This window comes from Glandiceps talaboti, chromosome 4 (assembly GCF_964340395.1).
Source record: "Glandiceps talaboti chromosome 4, keGlaTala1.1, whole genome shotgun sequence".
Classification (NCBI taxonomy): domain Eukaryota; kingdom Metazoa; phylum Hemichordata; class Enteropneusta; family Spengelidae; genus Glandiceps; species Glandiceps talaboti.
The window spans coordinates 9,784,114-9,807,196 of NC_135552.1; the positions used below are offsets into that span (position 1 = coordinate 9,784,114).

At 36.8% G+C, this 23,083-nt stretch overlaps 2 protein-coding genes across 2 annotated transcripts in view; both read right to left on the reverse strand.

The window, feature by feature from the left end:
• Positions 1-19,490, reverse strand: part of LOC144434127 (polycystin-1-like protein 2) — a 32,342-nt gene extending 12,852 nt beyond the window's left edge. The window contains exons 1-16 of the mRNA XM_078122582.1: positions 18,403-19,490; positions 18,054-18,240; positions 10,590-10,815; positions 10,195-10,467; positions 9,027-9,215; positions 7,684-8,670; positions 6,821-6,970; positions 6,134-6,326; positions 5,242-5,489; positions 4,663-4,899; positions 4,193-4,338; positions 3,474-3,752; positions 2,734-2,859; positions 2,172-2,390; positions 1,320-1,580; positions 176-781 (exon numbers count right to left, since the gene is read on the reverse strand). Of these exons, the coding sequence (XP_077978708.1) occupies positions 176-781; positions 1,320-1,580; positions 2,172-2,390; positions 2,734-2,859; positions 3,474-3,752; positions 4,193-4,338; positions 4,663-4,899; positions 5,242-5,489; positions 6,134-6,326; positions 6,821-6,970; positions 7,684-8,670; positions 9,027-9,215; positions 10,195-10,467; positions 10,590-10,815; positions 18,054-18,240; positions 18,403-19,490 (5,415 nt within the window). The remainder of the gene's footprint in view (positions 1-175; positions 782-1,319; positions 1,581-2,171; positions 2,391-2,733; positions 2,860-3,473; positions 3,753-4,192; positions 4,339-4,662; positions 4,900-5,241; positions 5,490-6,133; positions 6,327-6,820; positions 6,971-7,683; positions 8,671-9,026; positions 9,216-10,194; positions 10,468-10,589; positions 10,816-18,053; positions 18,241-18,402) is intronic.
• The window catches only part of LOC144433571 (uncharacterized), a 313,028-nt gene that overhangs the window by 262,011 nt on the left and 27,934 nt on the right, over positions 1-23,083 (reverse strand). The window lies entirely within an intron of this gene.

Genomic DNA, 23,083 nt, shown 5'->3' on the forward strand with positions numbered 1-23,083 from the left:
TATTTAAGATGTATTGTTGTCTGTACATTCCACATACACAGTTAGATAGTCTTGAGACTGGAGTTTTAGACATTATCTTCTCATAAATGACCCCATTTAAATGTTACAGTAGTATATGTACTTTTTGTTTTAGAAGATACAAAATAGAACAATTGTCTGCAAATCATCAACTTACCCAGCATCCATCGGATTGCCACTTTTCATCAGTTTTATTCCAGTATCGACATATAGCCGAATAAACCATTATGTTGACACGTGTTTCCTTGTAATCAGGGCGTGAACACCACTCTTTTCCATTGCAAATCATCTCGATGCCAATGCCATATTCACCTTCACCATGTCTCTCGTTTGGTTGGATAACCCAGGTCCTTGTCATAATTGATGTCATAATCCCTGCCGTTGAACTGCTATTGATCCAACGTGGGAATTCAGAGTACAAATCATACCTCAAACGGTTTGGTTCATCATTGTAACTAAGGTAGAGGCCATAACTTGCAGTCAGCGACTCTACTGAGGAGACGTCGATCAATACAGCTGCTTCGGAGTAGTTAAGAAAAACATTTGATAACGTCAAATTTCTAGTAGTTACTGTCAACTCAAACCCGATTGGATCGAAGGCCTCACTATCACTGTGAGGAACTGATATTTTGATTGGCTGCTGAAGACTTTCCACAGTTATTATTGACTCATCCTCTCTTGTCAACTCTAAACTTGCTACCTCAGAAGTCAGTATGTCATCTTCCTCATCCCAAATAAAAGGATTGTGTGCGTAACGGTGTATCTGCAATAAGTAAATTCAAATGACACTACTTGCTTGTGACACTTGGAAAACTTACATGGTGCAAATAAGGTAAGTGATTCTATTCATCTCAATTACATTGTATGATAACGCGGGTTATTTATGCCTAAGAACAATTACATAATTACAGTAAACCTCTTTATAAGTATTGATATAATTATATTTAGAAGTTTAGAACATATCTATTTTCTTGATATAACCATTCTCCCGGGAAACACTGTACTGTTGGCAATACCAGTTCTTGCTATTTTAGCCATCCGTACATTTACATAGTATGAAATATTTGCTTAATACGCAAGCACCTGAACAAGAGCATAACATGTTCATTATTCGCTGTGACTCTCCCTCTTATGTTCAGTACGAGATGTTATCATGCTTGGTATATTTTGCGTTTTCTGTCTTGTCACTTTCGTTGTCTTTCTTGTTTCCTTTACTATCTGTTTTCATTTTCCATGCCTTTCTGAAAATGAAACGTAAACTTAACTGTTTTTAAGTGTCCACGTCTCCTTCACAGTCTTACCTTTGTGTTGACAATAGTATCATACTTGTTCACTGAATCAAAAGTACCAAACAAGATGTTAGCAGAAGGCAGTTGGAATGCTACGTTTGCTTCATCACTGACAGATGTGTCTCCGACCATCCACATTTCTTGTTTAGAGAGAGCTATCGAAACTGCAGGAGATGACACAATTGTTGGTGTACCTCCAGGCACTTGATTCTGAAGCATTGAGTCCATGACTGCATCAAGAGCTTCTATAGCATTCAATGCCACACTGCGAGTCTGAAATAAGGTGAGGGGTCATTAGGTATTATCATTAATCATGTATCTTCTCATGAACATCCTTCCTTCTGCTGTTTGCCTTAATAATTATCATATGGCAGTTGTATACATAATAGTAAATCACACAACTAAAACAATATAATATGGTTTCAGCGGATTGGACCTGCCAATTGAATGTTCCCCATTCTCACGTTTCATAGTTCAATCCTTTGTTCATCGGTTTCCTGTTATGGAATTTTCAGAGGTATTACTATTAAGTATACACTCTAGCACAAACAAGTTTTATGTCCTGATGTTCTTCTAAGTTCTGCCCATCTATAGTTAGTCTTGGACTTAAAGCCCCACTTTGGATTAGGATCAAAAATTAGTTGTGAAATACGGTTGTTTGGCAGAGATATAGAAACAAAAGAATGATCTCATGCTAGTAATCCTTATATCTCTAATGCGATGTCTGGGACTGAAACATAGCCCTTTAAAGATGTTTTTTTATGATGGCTCTTTGAATGTGCTAAGCGTATACCCACAAGTCGTCTCCTTCTAAAAGTTAATTCATGCAAAGAACAGTTGTAAAAATTTAACTGTTAAATATACCTGTTCTCGATAATCTGGCTGGCTGTCAGTATTATTTGTTAATGAACTGTTATTTACACCAGTCTTGACCGACTTTCTTGTTGTAGTTGCGTCGATAACATGGTCTACAGCAGTAACTATGATATACGCCGTTTGCTCTATTTTTTCACCACTAGTTTCACCCATCGACTGTTCTTTCAGATATCCAGCCATTCCTTTCAACATGGTACTTGCCGAATCCTAAATATAACACAATTCAGTCAACTTGATGTGTCACATGAAAAAGCATCATCAACAACTACATGTACATACAAACTCACACTAAGGACAAAGGGTAGGCTATTGTGACGTGTTGTTCCAGCTTTCCTGAACAAACCACTACATAAATATGTCTCTACTAACTGTAACTAATAGCACATCATTCTGATGGATTCTTATTTTGAAGTTGTCAACCATGTAAACCAGTGTATGCATGCACACAAAAAGAATCGGTCATTTCTAATTCAATTGTTACAATTTGTTTCTTGTGTCATTGGATCTTTATATAGTCAGAAGCATGTAATTGTATTTTTCTTTTCAATACCTGTGCCGCGAGAGTGACTTCATCCTTCTGTTGCGTTAACTTGGATATTGTAGATGACAACTGCTGTACCGCCTCTATACTTTGGACATTCACGTTAGTCAGACTATTTAACAGGTTTTCTCGTACCTTGAATAACGAATGGAAGATTAAAAGAACATTAGATGTTAATGTGTATGTGCATTTCTTGTTTTCTAGCTCATTGCACCACCTACTATGGTTAGTCTGGTCATTCTGAAACGGATGGACAAGGCATAAAACTGAGATTGTGACAGGCCCAGTAAATGTAATCAATGATTGTATTATATTCATCATCTACCACATTTGTCGGTCATTCAATATAACGATTCATGTGATGGTGGTGTTGCAAATGGCCAAATAGAATACTATGTAGGTCCCTGTCCATGTTCATACTTAATAATAAGTTCATCTCTCTCTCTCTCTCTCTCTCTCTCTCTCTCTCTCTCTCTCTCTCTCTCTCTCTCTCTCTCTCTCTCTCTCTCTCTCTCTCTCTCTCTCTCTCTCTCTCTCTCTCTTGTGGCCGGCTTCGAAGTACTGGCCTTCATAAACTACAGTATAATGGTAATTTGAACAGTGCCATCGGAAGATATCTTAGAATGGGTTATATTTTTTCAAAATTTGTGAAATAACGTGTCCAGAATAGACATGACACGTGATATTTGTGGTCCCTCTCCGTAATGTGCATGTCATTATGTACTGAACGTATCCAAAATCTAACACACCTCAGTTCTTGTTTTCTTGGCCTGTTCTAACTCTTCCTCGGGGCTTTCGCTGACGTCACTAGTTTTTTCAGCAGACGAATCGACGGAATCGGGTGGGCTAATTACTTTTTCTGCTTCAGCATTGAGCAAAGAACCTATCGTATTAATGAACTGGGAGGTTGTCTGCAAGTCACCCTTTTCAAGAATTTCGTTCAATTTTGATTTTTCTCCGGTGGTAAGTGAAAGTACTGTGTCTTCCATACTAGCGCCTCCTGTTGTCGTTTGTTGTGGCTCGTTCACCTAGAGATACAACACAGTACAACTCTATTTACTGGCCATGAAAGTGGAAAATTAGAGGAAGACCTTCCTTCTAGAACTCGAGGATAAGGCCAACTGATATTCATTTATGAAATGTAATGAGCGAGTACTCAAACAGGTACACATAAATTTCTACGGTGCTCAGAATATGAATTAGAACCTTCAAAATCACCACCCTTTCCTCGATTTTTATGCATTGTTATAATGACATTACTTCCTAATATTTGTGTTCATTCAGTCAGTAAATACCCATGACATAAAGGTTTTTAGTTCTACTCCTCTCCTACTTGTATCGACAAGGTCCCTTACAGCATACATATACACACATCCTCGACTGGATGAAGACACATTTCCGGTACTAACATTAAGAGTTTGTCAAGCATTGATACTTCCTCCCTATACAACAGTAGCACTATACTCACGGTTACATATGTAAACACCTCTGTAGTGGCACCGAAGGAATCTGCCACCCTTACTCTGATGTCTACTCGGAATTCCCTTCTTGCATCACCCACTGGAAGTAGTATGTCAGAAACTGAAGAGTCTAACCCGTAATAGAGCAGTGAGCCTACAAACCAGGTATAACAAGACACATTGGTGGTTGTCAGTGCCTAATAAACTAAAATGCATATGCAAATGGTTTACAGAACAAAATCGTCTTCACAAACAACAAAAACAAACGAAACAAAACAAAACAAAATAAAACAAAACAGCACAGCACAGAACCGAACCAAACCGAACATGACCGAACTAAACCAAACTAAAGTAAACTATAGTTAGTACAAAACAATGTACTACACTCCAATGAAATCTTGTGTCATAACAAAATAACCAGTTGATCAACAAGTTATCAGAAGCATAGATCGTAAAAGGAAATTCATGATATTAATACCTGATGATGTATCTTTGGCAGTGCTGACACCTGCATTATCATTATCAGATTCTGTTATGACACTGAACTCATAGATGAATGGAGTGTCCGAGTCTTGAAAATCAGTGCAGTTGATGGTGAACATGGTTTCTAAGACAGTCCCTACGTCTGGAGTCACTTCACACCAACCTGTCGTAGGCGGATCATTTATGTCAAATGTATACTCGGAGAATGATGAGCTTCCACTCCAACTTTCGACTGATATCGAATATAAAATATATGCATATATCGATTAGACTTAACTGTGTCTTTTAAGTTGGGGTCGTTCATTGCTAGTAATGTAATCATAAAAGTATAGATTTGTATAGCAATAAGAAATTATTGACAAGCGTCGACCCACGTTTACGAGTACTTTTAAACATGGAGAAAAATACAAGTGTTCCTGTTGACTTCAAACTTCAGTTTTGAAGTTACATGACAGATGGAAACATCTTACGTTTTTTTTATGATGGCAGATCTAGAGAAAGTAAAACATGTCGATACATTCACCCAAAATTAATGAATAAGGGATAACACCCCTTTCTCATTCTCTCCGCTTACCTAGTAGTCTAATCGTATAACCCTCTGGGGCAGGCCCTGAAAACGTGTCACCTTTCACCATAAGATAGGCATTCTTCCTTCCCGTTGTTGTGTCATTCTTCCAGTCAATATCCTGCATTTTGTTACCCTCTCTCTTTAGGAATTGCCAATAGAACTTTGGTCTAGTAAGTAATGTGCAATCCATACACTTCCCTGACAGGATTATTCTTTCTGATGGGTTTAGTCGTGTACCACAGTTTGTGAAACATCTGTAGAAACATTTTTAAAAATGCGTTTATTCAATAATTACAACAGTAAGATGTATCTTCAACATTAATCATTTGCAGTTGAAATTGTAGGCTAAGAAGACAACAAGTAAGTCCCCTATCTTTTTCCCGGTATCTCCACATTTGTGTTTGTTTTTTCTTAATGCTGAATTTGCTTGTCGAAGTATGCTCTCATAGCCAAAATTCACTCGAAAAATTATCTAAAGAACCCAAGCTAAATAAATCAACTTTGATGTTTTGTTAATATATTCAAGCGTCGCATTCATACACATACAAGGCACCACAATTCAAAACGTTCCTTCTGATTAGTACATCAATATCGACTAATTTCTTAAACTTATTTATCCTCAGCTTAAACATAAACTTTTCCAAACTTGTAAGAGTGTTTTATGTTTGTAGAGGAACCACATAGCAGGAACGACCACCCTCTTAAGCCTCTGCTCTGGCTCCTGAGAATGGGGTCAGGTGCATCTAGACAGCGGTATTTGTCGCGTATCGTCATTTTGTGAACTCATCAGACTTTTGGCCAAATGCGAATGACTGGATGAGTATGTATATGGGTGTTCGATGTAGATCACTTTGAAAGTTGTGACGACTATTCTGGCAAAATAATGTATTCAAATTACCTTAAACTAATAACCGGTGGAACACCAGGTGAAACAGTGACAGTCTGTTCTTTGAATACGTCCTGTCTACCTGCTTTAGATAACAGTAATCGGAAGACGTATGTTCGGTTTCCTCGTAGTATACCCTGATCTAGCTGGAACACTACCGAGCCATTGGCATCATGAAGATACATGCCATCACCAATGCAACCACCTGTAAGTATATTTTTTAAGATACATGATGTAAATGTACTCAGTTATTTCAATATAGTTCTACAATATCAGAATTGTCCTTGGTGATTATAGTTGCACACAAAAGTTACTGCAATCTATCGGGACATCATTTCCATGCAACGTTCAGTGATAGGCTTAGATTGTATCACGTGGTAGAGACTAGTGACCCCAATTTAAAGATTGGGCACTAGTTGTATTCTGTTTTCCGTAGGGCACCTATATTCATGTAGCATGGAAGTCCTACGGGTGATTTGCTTGACGATGGAAAGAATATGTGCCCTCAAGTGTGATGTATTATAAAACACTTATTGCCAAAGATCATTCGGTCAACAGTAGACATCATATTACCCCCTCATGTTGTAAAAGTGTTGGAACTTTTTCCCGAGGCTGAGAGTCGAGTGATCGAAATAGTTGCTGCATGACAGCCTTCAGGGTAATAGACGTACACGAACTGTTGTGTACAACATCCTTTACCTTGTTCACTGAGCTCCTCGGGTACAAGTGGATCAGGGAACGTTTCGTTCATTTGACGACAAAACCACTGAAACCAAATACCTGGCAGTGGGTCCTCGTTATCTCGATCTCTAGACTGAGAACCATCCAATATTAATGTCTGATTCCAACCTGTAAAAATACACAAGAGATAGCGACCTTGCATAATAATTCGTAATCTGGACACGATATGTATTTTGTGTTTTTAAACAGCATTGTCTCTGAGTATGTCACACACGCACTAAGCATGATAAGCTGTTAGAATTACAGGGTGGGAATGGAGTGGAGGGGTGGAGACAATTGAAGTCATGATGAAACAAATGAAGACTTAAGGACTTAAGAGGGCGTCCACATATTTTGATATTTGAGAAGGTTTTTTATGGAAATAAGGGAAATGTTCTTGTTACATGCATTGGTACGCCATGCGAATTATCAGACAAATTATTGTGGAAAGTAATAATGTTTTCATAAGTTTCCCCAAACAAACAAACAAACAAACAAACAAACAAACAAACAAACAGAAAAACAAACAAGCAGAGAAACAAACAGACAGACAGACAGACAGACAGACAGACAAACAGACAGACAGACAGACAGACAGACAGACAGACAGACAGACAGACAGACAGACAGACAGACAGACAGACAAAGTAACTAACTTTACCGAGTAACTTCAGTACTTTAGTCTTGTAAGTACTCATAGAGGAAAGGATGTGTATATTTCACCTGTTCCAAAACTATCTGCACTATTTTCAAATCGATTCTCAACCAGAAATTTGTCGGTGGTTGTGATTTTACCTGTCACAGATAACCGCATCTACCGAGTCTATAGTTATTGTTCCTACCTGAAGTCCTTGCTGACCCACCAGTTATCACTGGTTCCAATTCCGATTCTGTTATGTAAATACTGCTCTGTTTTGTTCCATATGTTATATCATCTATGGCATTGATCACTCCTGCCGTCAGTTTAATAATGAATACTCCATACCCAAATGTGTATTGTGGAATGAACAGTTGTGCCAATGTGGTATCAACGGTTTCAGGAAGGCTAAATGGCTTAGCAATACTGCCTCCGGAATCCTGCTGCACCAAATGATATATTTGCCACTTGAACGTAATTCCCTTGCCTTGTTCACAATCAACAATTACGCTACTCCTAATAGTTATAGACTTGTAACGGTAATACGTTTGTGTTGAGGAAAGACTTCCCGTATTCAGAAGTTCAATGTTTGGAAGAGGACAGCGCTCAGGTTTGATTTGCACAATCGTGGTAGCAAGTGCCATAGAAATGAGAGTTTTACCAATTACCGTAACTGTATATATTCCACTGTTTGCGTACCTATGGAATAATCTTACTCGACGGTAAAGAGTATAATCGAAGTCAAAGTAGATGTCATACAGGGATAAATCAGGATCGTTGGTCGGCCATGAGAAATAACGGGGACTACCTCCATCACCGTAATCAATGCTATATAGTGCCTTGTGTCCTGGGTATTGTGCAAAAAGCAGGAGAACCACTTCAATATTCGGCTGTTCTGGTCCAGTATTTAGCAAAAATAATCCCGTTATTGGAGTTTCGATTATCACTGAGTCTGTCGCTGTCATGCCTCCAAAATTGTTACTTCCAGTGATTGAGATATTGTGGTCACCGACCATGTCGAACTTTACGATGAAAGGGGGTGTTACATCTACGCTTGATGAAGAGCATATGTTGTCGGTGCACACGACAAACTCGTCTGAGGGTATTCCAGTAACATTACAAAATACAGAAATTACTACGTTGGCGAGGAAAGGTGGTTCCTCCAAATATCCAATTGATGCAACGTCGGAAGCTGATAAAAACAAAAACAAAATAACAAAAAAAAATGGATGAAACTGCTAAATCATTAGAATGCCGATGTATTCAATCTATATACATTGTAATATATGAACAAGTCAGTGATTTTATACTTGATAACAGATACAAATCAAAAGTAAATAGTAAACGTGTTGCTGAACACACACGTACATGCTGAAATCAAAGATCATAGAAATCGTTTGTTTTTAGATTTTTTGAGCCGAATATGAAAAGGAAAGTTGCTTAAGATGTTTGTGTATCAAAACGCTAACATGTAGCAACATTAAAATTTTTGTAGGCAAAGTTTTGTTTCAACTTAATTGGTTTCCATTTATATTCAAATATTCATACCTTGTCTGAATCCTATGATTTCTATGGTAACGGGTTTCGCTATTTCTAGTCCATCTGAATACGTATACGATTCATATAAATTCCAAACGACCATGGTAAAGTTGAAGTATCCTTCAGGTGGGTTGTCATAGGTTACGTTAAACCACGTGTCATTGTAAGTAGACGGCGTTGGTACTTGATCTACAGTATCTGTTCATGAAGAGATGATAGCATAAAAGAATCAATGGGAATCACACATTTGGGAATTACTGCAATTTTTGGGTTCTATGTTCCATGCGACGAGTTGCTGTGCTTTACCATAGTGGTCTGAGCCATAACACCCAAACATAATAATAAGTTTATTCACCAATATAATAATAATAATAATAATAATAATAATAATAATAATAATAATAATAATAATAATAATTAATCTTAAAAAGATACACATACAGAATAAATGGCAAAAGAGGTCAAGAAATAGCAAAGCTAATCAAGCTTGTATCCCCTTAGTGACTAACAAGCACACTCGTACTTGTAGGTGTATATATTTGATGTTCAAGATTGCCATAGAAACTATAACAAATACGAAACATAACAAAATGACAAGGTACAACATCCCTGTCTATTCTCGCAAGCCACACATTTCTGCTGACGCAAAGACATATGAAGCAATTCGTAATATATTAAAGTGCGTGGATGGATGGATGGATGGATAGATAGATAGCTATAACTGCCCTATATAAAGAGGATTATGGCTAATCTATGCAAATGCGGGAAATTCAAACTGTTGTACAGAGCACTAGCTTCTGGGTCTTGTTTTCAGCATTTTTTCTGTGCTTCGAGAAACACACACGACATGTATCATGTACAAATTGTTTGTGAATGTCGTAGGATGGTAACTTGATACACAAATTAGTTGAAAATCAGTCTGTTTGTTTCATAGAATGAAAAAACCTCTCCAAATGAGACAATTCCCCTGCAAACAGCTGCTTTGATTGTGTGTCATTCAGGATTATTCAAATATGCGGCATTTGCATGTGAAAAACCCAGACATAGGGAATGTTTATATTTTGGTGATTATTTGCCAGCGAGTTGTCACAAGTTCTCCACCTCCAAACATACAGTCATATGCAAAAATGGTCCCAGGCGCCGCCAGTTGCATGTTTAAAACAAAAACCATACTTACACAGCGTCCCATCACTGAATGCCACTTTTCTAAATGTTGTCGGTGCATCGGTGTTCAGTAGTAACTGACAAGTTATCACTAGTTGGACGTTTGAATTGTCACTGTGATGCTCGTAATAAAACTTGAGTCGCTTGTCCAATGAGGAATGGAATATTAGTGATGTCCCATTATTATAATTAACTTCCTGATACGTTATGTCATCCAGCGATGAACTATTGATACTCATCGCATATACACCTCCTTTCAACATAAGACCATCGCCAGGATCCTTCCCTAAAGTTAAAATCAGACAAACATGCTGTAAGTTTTAAAAAGAACTACTCATGAAAGTTTATGACAATTATCTAAGCAGTGATTGTTAAAAATGTAACATTGTGGAGCAGTTGGCAACTTACAGGCTTCATGAATTGTTTGTACCACTGCAGTTCCCGATGAACCTTCGAAGTAGTCACTTTGGTTGACCCATGTTGGTGGTTGGAGAGTCCACAAATCTTCTTCATAGTCGATATACCCAGCTCTAGCCGTTCCTTGCAAATACTGAATTTGATGCTTCTGTTTACCGTATACTGCGAAGTTCCATTCCACGATAGACACAACTGATCTGTCATACTGTATTTTCACCTCAAATGGAACGCCAAACAACATGTAGGGTGGCAAAATAAACTCTACATCCCAGTATACCGGTTTTGGTGTTGTTTGGGGGCCTGGGGACGGAGAGAGAGAGCAAGTGAGCGAGCGGGCGGAGAGAGAGAGAGAGAGAGAGAGAGAGAGAGAGAGAGAGAGAGAGAGAAACAATTGATAAATATATCTTTAGTTATATGACAAATTAACATAAAGTAATATTTTTTTTTAATTCTCGAAATATCCACTTCTATGTACTATTCATGAAAACGTGGTAAAGTTTAAGTAGCACACATTGTTGTAAGTCTAATGGCTCGTAGTTACAAGGCCCCTAAGCTCATTCATATTTTCCTTGGCTGAACGAAAAGACATGTTTGGGAATAACACATGATTATTCGTTTGTAAAAATATATCTGAATAACAAAATCATTGATTTAAAATATAATTATTTACACCTTAAGTGGTATGTAGTTTTGTGTAACATTTTTTCAAAGTCATGTCAGTTTCACCGAACTTTACAAAACACTTCAATATTTGTACTCTATTGTATTGGGCTGGAATGTCTCCCATAAGGACAATACAATGAGTCTTTTCACTTCTTTTTTTTTAAAAAAAGTTCTAACTGAAAACAATTGTGTGGTTCTGATTGCGCTGAATTTATAATAGGTGGGGTAGGCAGATTATTTTATTATGTTATTATTATTATTATTATTATTATTATTATTATTATTATTATTATTATTATTATTACAAGTTAAGGGGTTTTAATAGTACATAATAATAAAAATGTCTGCACAATTTTTTTTTTTAGAGGAATGGTGCTTTCAATAAAATATATCCGTGTGAGCTTATAGAATATATTTATTTTAAAGGGATCATAAGATGTGGACATTTTTCCTTTATAAAGGATTAAAGCTCAAAAGCTCAAAATGAATAATAAACAGAAAACATGAAATATTTTTAAAAAAGTATGTGAGTGTGTGTGTGTGTGTGTGTGTGTGTGTGTTTGTGTGTGTGTAGGGGGGGGGGGCTGGTGCCTGACCTGAGTTTGTCTAGACGCTTGACAAATCCACTGCGCAAAGTTATGCGCATAGTTGTACAATGGTTCATCTATTGTCTACATAGGGTTGGACAAAAGTAAGCTCTTCGGATGTATATGACTAAAGCGATTGTCAAAAGTTAGTGTACAACAATAGAGCAAGAAAATATAAACATTCTCACCATAATAACACATAGATATACTTCATTTTCATCAATTAAAATACGTGTTCATCTCTTTTCCAAAACCAAAACGAAAGAGTTATTTTCGTCCCTCTAAAATCAAGCTGTCATTTATTGGCAAAAACACCTTCAGTTTTATTAAAAGTCTGGCCGTAATTTTGAGAGTCTGGCGTTTATACTTTTCTCAAGGAAGGATAAGATGCTAACTCGGCGATGGTGTCGTGCACCAAGAAATCTGTGCATGCACTCGTACTTTCCATGGCCACTGAACTGACCCCCTGCAAGATTACCACTGTAAGCGACTTGTAACTAACACATTGTAACAGCACAAGCGGGGAGGACACGTTTCCTAGCAATGCAAAATATGAGAAAAAATGATATTTTCTACACCACAGAAACTCCATATTCAATAGAGGACAGTACTTTCCCTATGGATACTTTTTATTGACAAATTTGATTGTTTAGCTTACATTTTGCCCACTTCTGCATTCAACGGGATTAGCATGCACCATTTTGACCTCGAAACAGGACGCACATCATACGAGTCATATAACCACACATCTGATTCTCACATTAACGATCCGTGCTATGTCCGTACTACTAGTACTAGGGCGACATGATGAACTTACTGTTTTAGTGTTTGGTACATGGTGTAGGGTGACTTGGTTTGAACGGACATCTCCTTTTTTATGTTAATCTTTTCAAATATTACTTCTGAAAAAAAGTGTATTTTAGACGTTCAGAGAGATGTAAATATAATTTTTTAAAAACCAGGAACGAACTACTCATCAAATAGAACTCATTAATATGCTACCACAAGTACCTGTTCATCCACTGAACCTTCCAGCACCTCTAGCTAGAGGCATTTTGGAACTGCAGCAATCACTGCACGTACGAACCCGGCCCAAAGCTAGACAATGTTGATTTGGGGTACAAAAATAGAAATAGACCCACCTCACTGAACCGTGTAGAAATGTTACCATGGATACTTTTTTCATGGGGAGACAATGTAGGTAATTTTTATACAACTTGTATATACATGTAACATTGTTGCAATTTGAATATTTGGGTTACACGATACATGATCACAAGACACTGACTTCAACTTTATACTTGTACAGTTGGCCTGACAGATGGAAAATAATCGTATTTGTGATTGAATACAACCACTGAAACACATGACTATGAATTCAGTAATTTTACATTGGCAGGGTATTTCATTTCGTCTGGAGTTTGTCATTCGAATGCTGCCCTCATCGGCCGGTCCAAATTTTCCCATCATGCAACAATCAGACCACAGTATTATGTGGATCAATGAGAGAAATCCACAACAAAATTTCACTCAAAATCTGTATTGTGATGACTCCTTTGGCGATACTGACTGCTAAATTCAACGAACATACACTAAAAAAAATCTACCAAGTGTGGTTTATTTTTTTAGACGCTTACTGATGTTTGCTTATTGTTATTGTGGACGTTTCCTGAAGACTACACGATACTGTGATAAGACTGACCGGCCATATTTGAATTTGCTCGTGAGTTTATGTCGGACTGCATGTCGTTAGACTCTCTTACAGCCCTCGGAGCTTCGCTTTACTAAAATTAAAGCTAAACGAATTATTTTGTATGTACCGATGCCAGCTAATTAACCGTACTCGAATATCCTTGTACTGTGCGCCCTCATCGACCATGATAGAGATAACCATTCGTTGACGTGTGACTGCGACGCTCCGTGTTATCGCGAAGCCCCGGACTTCGCGATAACACGGAGCGTCGCAGTCACACGTCAACGAACATATATCTCTATGTGGTCGATGAGGGCGCACAGTACAAGGTTGTTCGAGTACGATGGAGTACGTTATGTAGATGGTATCGGTACATACAAAATAATTCATTTAGCGTCGATTTTAGTAAAGCGAAGTTCCGAGGACTGTGAGAGAGTCTAGCATGTCGTATGCTTCGAACAGCAGCATATACAGCACGAGTGCAACCCTACAGAGTTGCACAGGATACCTAATATTCAATTATTTTGTGACGGCTATATATTTGCGTGGAAATAACCTCTGTGTAAACGGACAGTGTTTAATCATGAAGCAACTAACGGTTTCCTTGAACGCAACTTTGGATGTTTTGGTATCGGGTGTCAATGTCTTGTCAAACCGGACCTACGTCGTTTCATTAATTGCTTATCCATGATTATGTCATATATTCAACTGAAGACTATGTACTACGTATGCATATATGTATATGATTTACACTGCCAAGAAAGGAAAGTTGAATTTTGTTCTTAGCAAAAGGTATGTAGAGCTGATGACTTCGTTAACGTACATGTTCATGTTCATGTCAGCACAACAGTTACTGAAAAGGACAAGAATATGTCAAGATGGGGTTGTATTTAAAAGCTGAGTAATTTGTATTAAATCGTAATTTCACACAGTATATCTTTATTGCTGTGTTATGTTGTCATTATTGCAAACAGTTGCCAGTGTATACATTTAATATTTAACAGAAAACTAGCGAAGGCCTGCAATTTTCTTCACATTCCCGCACACCGGTTTGTTTATGTTCACGTGACTCCTTGCGCGTGACATGTTGTAGTGTAGTTGGCCCGGCCGGCTCTTCAAAAAATTGTGATCGTAATTAGACCTTGTAATCGGCACAGATCTTCTGACATACATGTTAAGCTTTTACAACCACTCAGTTTGTGACTAGTTGCATATTTTATTAGGACTTGGAGTAACAAAATATTTGGTATTTTAATAGCAAACCCATTCGTTTGTAGGTGTATGTCAGATGTAATTTTTGTACTAAAACATGGCATTTGTAAAGTAAGCGTATTTTATGTTTCCATGGAAGCCACTCTCCAATTTTAGATAATCTGTCTTACAATGGATAGCATTAGTGCATATATGCCAAAAGTAAGGATTTTGTTTATAAAAAAATTTTTCTTCGAATTTTACATAAATTTTGCCTAATAATGCATAATATGGTGATTTAGGTTACCATGGCAACAATTGTTCCTAAAATGATATCTATTTTTGAACTCAGCATAACAAACTACTCAAGATAGGGTGGTCAATATGCTAATAAACTATGTCATAATTAGGTTTATCATGTTATTTTCCAGATATGTAGGTGTTTAACCAACACAACATTTTTTACTCTACCATATGTTTCCATGGAAACAGCTATCCAATTTTATACAATTTGTGTTACACCAGGTAGCACTAACTCATACATGTCTAATACAAGGACATTTTTTCACTGTATTATCTTTTTTTTCAATGTTTTATGTCAATTTTTGGAAAAATGATTAACATATTATGATGATTTTGGTTACCATGGCAACAGATGTTCATAAAATGACCCCCTTTTTTGAACTCAGCATACAAAACTACCCCAGGTAGGGTGGTTAATATTAGAGTAAACCCGATTATTATTATTTTTATTATTATCATGTACTATTATTTAATTATTATTACAAGTGAAGGGGTTAAAATAGTATATAATAATAAAGCATTGTGTGTGAGACAATTTAGAGGAATGGTGCCTGTTGGTCCTATTGTCAATAAAATACAAAATACATTTTCCTTAGGAGGCAACATTTTGGGGCAATTTATGGCAATTATGATTTGGCAAAGGACAAAGGGCCACATTTTAGACCAAGCAAAATCAAATATAATGTAAAGTGGACCCGTTTTAGACTCTTGAGTTCGAAAAAACCCTGACCCCATTTTAGACCAAATGACTTGAAAACGAACCCAAAAGGTCGGCACATCAATGTATACTCAAATAAGGGAGTGCCCAACCCCCCGATATTTGTCTGAACAGCTCGCATCATGACCAAGCAATACATTGTTCTGTTATGATTTATAATGTTGCCGATAACATTCCCTGAAAACAATATTTGCAATGAGTCTTACTATATTTGTAATATTATTATTCCCAAAGCGCTGACAGGTACAATTATTTTGATTATACAGTGTTGCAAAGTTTACTGAAAAGATTATCGATTTTTTTTCCGACACGCTGCAGGCGCTCAGAGCTGTGCGAGTGCGATAAAATTGAGCCAGGTTTTTGAGCTATTGGTACTTATTTTATTGTTCACAATATATTTGTGTTCTGTTGTGGTGGAGTCAAATGATGTATCCTTTCGTTGCAAAACTTGGCCTCAGATTTCTGTTTGCTATGAAGACAGGTGTACTTGATATTTAAGGATCATTTACAGAAATAATAGTTACCAACGCAATACAACGTTAGATTTTTTTTTTTTTTTTTTTTTTTTTTTTTTTTTTTTTTTTTAAATTTCATAACCAAAAAGAAAGAACAATTACAAAGTCAAACAAGGGAAAGAAAGTAAAGCTAAACAAATTTGACATAACAGCAGAAACATTAAGAGATGAAAACAAAACAGTCCAAAGTTCAGTCAGGTCTAGAGTACAAGTCATTCAATGTTTGTTCTAGTCATTCAATATTTGTTAAGTTAAGTTAAGGAGTGGCTTCCATTTAGCAATAAAGTGTTCTTCTTTGCCACCATTATTATTATTATTCCGAGCGATGGTGTTTTCCATGACAATAACATTCTTAACACTTTCTATGAAAATATTTTGAGATGGTTTCTTGTTAAAGAAACGTACAGAGTACAGGTGATATTTTGCTATCAATAATAGGTGATTTAGTAGTTCATTCCCTCTTTGAGGTAAGACACCTAAAATTACATTTCTACATGACAATTCTATTTTCTGTTTTAACTTTTGCTGGAAAAAAATGGTAAACGCTGTCCAAAATTGCTTTGTTTCTTTACAATCCCAAAATAAATGTTCAATGGTCTCTTCTAAATTACAGTGTTGACAAAGTGAATTATCTTTAATTTTGTTATTCATCAAAAATACATTGGTTGCTAAAATTCTGTGAAGTATTTTAAACTGAAATACTCTCATTTTCTCTTCCTTTGTTGTATCGTAAGGCAGTTTCCATATTTTTTTCCATTCCACATTTTTTGCGTAATTGAGATTTGAGTATATTGTTTCAGATCTAGGAGACTGGAATTTACGATTTTTAAGTATTTCATAAAATTCTTGTGTGGTGCCTTTGACTATCTGTATGTTTTGAAAGCAATCTAGCAATTCATCATCTGTCTTACGAACAAAATTTCCATTAATCATTAGTAATTTCCATGTTTTTGGAATTGAGGCAACGACACCGTAATAACTCACATAGTTTACTTTAAAGTTGTGTTTCTCTTGAAATTCTTTGCAAGTCAGTAAATTTCCTTTATCATCGAAAAAGTCACTCACAAATTTTATACCATGTTGGGCCCATTTTTGGTAAAAAAAGGATTTCCCGTCTATTATTATGTTTTTATTATTCCAAATAATTTGTGTAGCCACATCTTGTCCTGATTGGATGCTTGTTGTCTTAAGCTGGCGAAAGTAAGTCAATGTGTCTGAGTAAAAGGAAGGGAGTTTATAGGACAATTTTCTAACATCGTAATCACAATTCAATAGAAGTCGAAGACCCCCTAACTTTTCAAAATAAAACTGGGGGATACTAGTCCATGTGGATTCGCTTGTTAATAGTTGATTTAAATATGACAGTTTTAAGGCTTTATTCATCTCTATAAGGTCAGTCATTTTCAACCCTCCTCTGTCTAAATCGCCTAAAATAGTCGAATTTTTTAGGTGTGATTTCTTTTTCCTCCACAAAAATCTAAAGAGAAAGGAGTTAGCCTCTTTTACAAAGCAATCAGGTACAGAAATTGCTTTCAATATGTAAATAAGTTGGGAAATTCCGAAGCACTTTGAAAGTATAACCTTTCCTCTAATGGTAAGGTCTCTTACTTTCCAAATGTCTAATTTATCCTTCAACTTTTTCAAGTTTGTCCAACAGTTAAGTTTCTCATTTTGTAGTTTATCATGCCCAATATAAATTCCTAAAAACCTTATAGGTGCAGAAGTGTCGGAAATAAGAGGCGGGAGATCACCTGAAAATTTCCATAGCCGTTTAATTGGGCCTACCAATAACAGCTCAGTCTTATTGTAATTGATTTCCAGACCTGAGCACCCAGTAAATTGTTTCAGTGATTCTAGGCTTGCTGTGAAATCTGCTGGACTGGCTAAAAACAGTGTTGTGTCATCAGCAAAACCTGATATTCGCTTTTCGAGGTTTTTTGGAAGGATAATACCTTTAAATTTATTCGTTTTCCTGACAAAAATAGCGAATAATTCAATCGATAGGACAAAGAGGGCTGTTGATAGGGGGCAACCCTGTCTTATACCTCTTTAATTTTCTAATCCAAACCACCCAGTGGAAAACCCATTATTAAGGACGCAACTCTTAACATTGTTATAAAAAACTTTTACCCACTTTCGAAACATGTTCCCAAACCCAAACAAACTTAAGGCTTTATGCATAAGGTTCCATTCTAGACTGTCAAATGCTTTCTTGAAATCTACGAACAGGATAGCTCCTGGTAGCTTTTCATTTTCCATATATTCTATAATGTCAGATACAAGTCTTATATTATTCATAATACTCCTACCCTTTATAAAAGCTGTCTGATCCTCGTGTATTATCGATGGAAGTACCTTAGCAATACGAGAGGCCATACATCTGCTTGCTGCTTTGTAGTCTGAATTTAGTAAAGAAATAGGGCGCCAATTTTGAATATTTAGCAAGTCTTTGCCTGGTTTAGGAAGGAGGGTAATAACTGCCTGCCTTTGGGTATTGGATAACTCCTCAATATCGTAAGCAAAATTTAGACTATCAACTAATGGGGTCCCAATTCTATCCCAAAAAGCCAAATAAAATTCAGGCGGCAAGCCATCACTGCCGGGCGTTTTGTTTTTAGGGGATGATTTCAATGCATTTAGTATTTCCTCGTTACTCAACTTCCCTTCACAAATTTCTGACTCAAATGTCGACAGATTGGGTATATTTGTTGGATCAAAAAAGGCATGGAAATCATTAGTTTCAACATTTGGATTTGTTGATTTGTATAACTGTTCATAAAATTGTTTCAGTTCAGACAGTATTTCATTGTGGTCAAGTATTTCTTTATCTTCTATTACTAATTTATTTATGGTTTTCTTATTAAAGTTTCGCTTCTCTAAATTAAGGAAATATTTGCTGCTTTTTTCACCATATTGGTACCATCGTACTCTTGACCTTACAGCTGCCCCTTGCACCTTATTCGTGATTATATTTTCTAATTCGTGTTTAGTTTTCTCATATTCGGCTAAGGTCTCCTCATTCATAGATTCATCTATTTGTTCTTCTAATTTATCAAGGCGTCTTTGCAATTGTTTTTCTTCATCCCTCCTTTTCTTTTCTTTATTTTTACTAAATATAACTGATTTCTCTCGAATTTTATATTTCAGATATTCGAAAGTAATTTGGGGGTTGTAGCTTTGTATAAGACATTCCTCTATAGTTTCTTCGATGTTGGAATTCATCATTCGCATATAATCATTATCATTAAGTAGGCTTATATTAAATTTCCAAAACCCGGGACCCTTCTTTTTTGTGTTAGGAACATTAAAGTACAGAGTTATTGCACTATGGTCTGTTTTTACACTTCCAATAATCTCGGCCTTTTTCGTTTCTCTCACTATACAATTTGACACTAAATAATAATCTAACCTTGAATAGCTTTCCTTCCTTCGCCATGTATACCTATTGATTCCTGGGTTCAAAATTCTGTAAATATCTTTGAGTTGAAAAAATCCATCAACTGATGAAGTACTTCTCTAGATCTATTTAGTTAGATTTGTTTACGAATTACGTCGCTGTACCATCATCAATGTCGCTTATCAGATGTCACACTAAATGATTGTGTTGCTTCCCATCAGAAAATTTAACTGAACGTAAGGGAAATTTTGATCGTAACATATTCAGTCATGAAATCATCAGGTTTCTGGCAATTTCCATGACTTGTTTAGAAAGATTACAGTTCAATAATATTTGGAAGCAACAGCATAAAGTTAGCGCTAAATATTACGTGACAACAATCAATCCCAGTCAACCAGATGCACATGTGGTATGTTTGTGCCTCCTGTATGGTGTACGGACGGACTAGCCTGTCTGTCAGTGTCACATTTTGCTTCTTATCGTCAAGATGTTGTAAGAATTTAACACTATCTATGATATCATCATGAATCTACCCAGTTGTGTGAGCTTAGGGTCTTTGGCATAGTTATGATATTAAATGTATGGACATTTAAGTACAGGAGCATGGCTCATGATTTTGTTTAGTTGAAAACAAGGTGACCACCCCTCCCCCATTCATTCACTTCGTAAAAATGATGACCCCCCTTCTTTGAGTCCCAAATAAGGTGAATCCCCCCTGATTTGCCGCCCCCACCCGGCTGTAAAAACTGTTCGCTCCCTAAAGGCAATTTTTAGGCTATTCACAGACACTTTCAGACAATAATTTGCAAGCTTTACAAGACAGCTCTAACATGTAAGAAGCAACTATATATCGGTAAAACATTTTTGAAATAAAGTTTCATAGCATCAGTAAGAGGTGGAGGAAAGAACTTTGATTTAAGACTGGGACATGTCTACCTCTTATGAGGGTCCTAGGTGGTCTCCCCCTAGAGGCTTTTGAAGTTTTTTTAAAACCAATTTTGGTGAATCTTATTGTTGGTTGAACGAATGATTAGCCTCTGGGGTGATGGAGTCCAAGGGGTTTCCCCTCTGGCATTGATGCGGATCACCAAAATATAAACACTCCCTATCTAGGCTTTTCACACATATTGGTGACGTGCTAATGCTTATCCCACTAATTACCATTACATGATAACAAAAGTTCATAACATAGAAGAAAAGGGGTTTAACTTCGAAAATGAACTGTTCTCACTTGCATTTTGGCAGATTCCAATTATTCGTATCAAAGCCATCCAATGCAAGGAGGTTTCTATAAAATGACTTTACCACGTGTCGAGTATCTGTTACAAGAAAACTATTGTATGTCGTACCATGCATGGATGTATTACATTGTACTGTTAGTGTTTATTAGTGATCTCACAATTTATACAGCCATGGTCGTACTAAAGGGAGAGCAAAGGCTTCATAAAAGCCGACGAAGGCCCATATTTTCAGGTATCAGGAACCCATGGTCGAAGATGTTGAGTCTCTGCTATCTTGTTACCATATGGGACAATATTTCTCTGCCGATATTCTAGCTGTCATGATTTGAGGAGAGACATTGAACTAAAATCTTTAAAATCACCAATGTCATGGGAAACGGGAGTAGTGTCGAAATCGAAGGCTTGCCGACATAGTCACCCTATATAACAACCTATCAAATTTGTGCTTCTCATGTGAACTGTCGTCCATTGTTATCTAAAGGAAGTGTCGATCAATTCAACGTCAACAACGATCAGAAAGAAAACGTAGATGTAATCAAGAAGATCAATTCAAGCAAAAATACCGAGGTAAAATAACAATGAACGATTAGCCGACATCTACATCGGATTTTAATCAGATTGCCATTCACCTAGACTGTCAACAGTAGTCTTCACTTTTTCCTTGTAATTTATCTTTAATACTATGGTTGCCGCTGAAATTAATAGAATTAAACATAGTGTGTGCTGGATGTTCCATGAAGTCAAGACTTGATCGTATGTTATAGGTTATGTACTAGCACACAACTTGACAATGTATTTAAATAAAACATATTTCAGAAGTTGTTTTTTTATTTAAATAAGACAAAATATTATGTCTGAATACAGACTACCATTCACCATATATTTGCAAAATTGCTTACCACTTGTCAATGACCAATATAATGTATACCCTGAATTATTCACTTATTTGATAGGTTCTGGGGAACTGTGCCCACGTGCACTACTACACTTGGAGTTTCGCGACGTTCTCATTTTGCTGAGTGGGATTTGAATGTGTGAACTCCTATAGTAATGTGAATTTATGTGTGCCACAGGGGCGAGTAGTATTTCTTAGATCGTTATTTTTGCTTGTCTATTGGTTAAGGTAGGAGGTGTCAAATTCGAATTACGTCAACGACGCAACTTTTGGCGCAGACTGAAACTCGCGCTCTTGTCAACATTCGAACGCGAAAAAAAACCGGAAGTGAAGTGAAGTGTTAAATGTTTTTCAAGCACTGTACGTACTCATGGAGATTTAGGGGGTGAACGGAAGGTAATCTCGTATAACTGAGTTTCAGAAGTCCTTGCGAAGAAAATTAGCTTTACTACCATGCATGACTTAAAGAGGAGCTGTTTTATAAATTTTAGACTTGATGAAATGTATCATCAACCACACTCCCTACGCAATATTGCCGGTCTGGAAACGTGGTCCACACACCATTCACACCTTTCATCTCTACAGAGTAAGTTATACTGTCATGAATATAATTTTAATAATGGTGACAGGTTTTGCCAGTGTGTGCTTTTTGACGTGAGAAGGTGACATATTGATCACTATAAAATTATCTTCGCATTTTAAAATTTTCCGCACTACACGTACGTAGACACAACAATAGCGAAAAAATTGCAACAAAAACATTATTCAAATGTACGTAAACAATCAACTCTCAGGTACCATAGAAGCAAAACATAAAATCATCGGACTACGCAAAGTTTTTCAAAAACTTCCCTAGCACACTGAAGTTGTGTTGCGAAGCAAATTTGCAAATTTTATTAGTTGAAACATCATTTAGCATTTTATATGTTTTCCGTCGCTACTTTCTTAGTAATCAGTGGTCACGTCGCGTAGCGTCGGTGATCGAGAAACTTCAGTCCCTGAACTCCAGTAAAATCGATCATGCAACCACGAAGACATCGTCATTTACCGGCCTTAAAAACACCATATAACAAATTGATAACAGTACTCTTTTGTAAAAGGCTTCCAAAACTTATTCTGTTGTCGGTATTCTGCTCTCCCACGATGGTGTGCACTTGTTTGGTTTCGCTAGGGGTCTAGTAGTCCTGCTTGCATACGGCATAAGTCGTCCCTTCCAAGCGTGCACAGTCTGCAAGCAGGACTAGAGTTTCCGACACATGTATTCATTCCCAATAGAACCCCC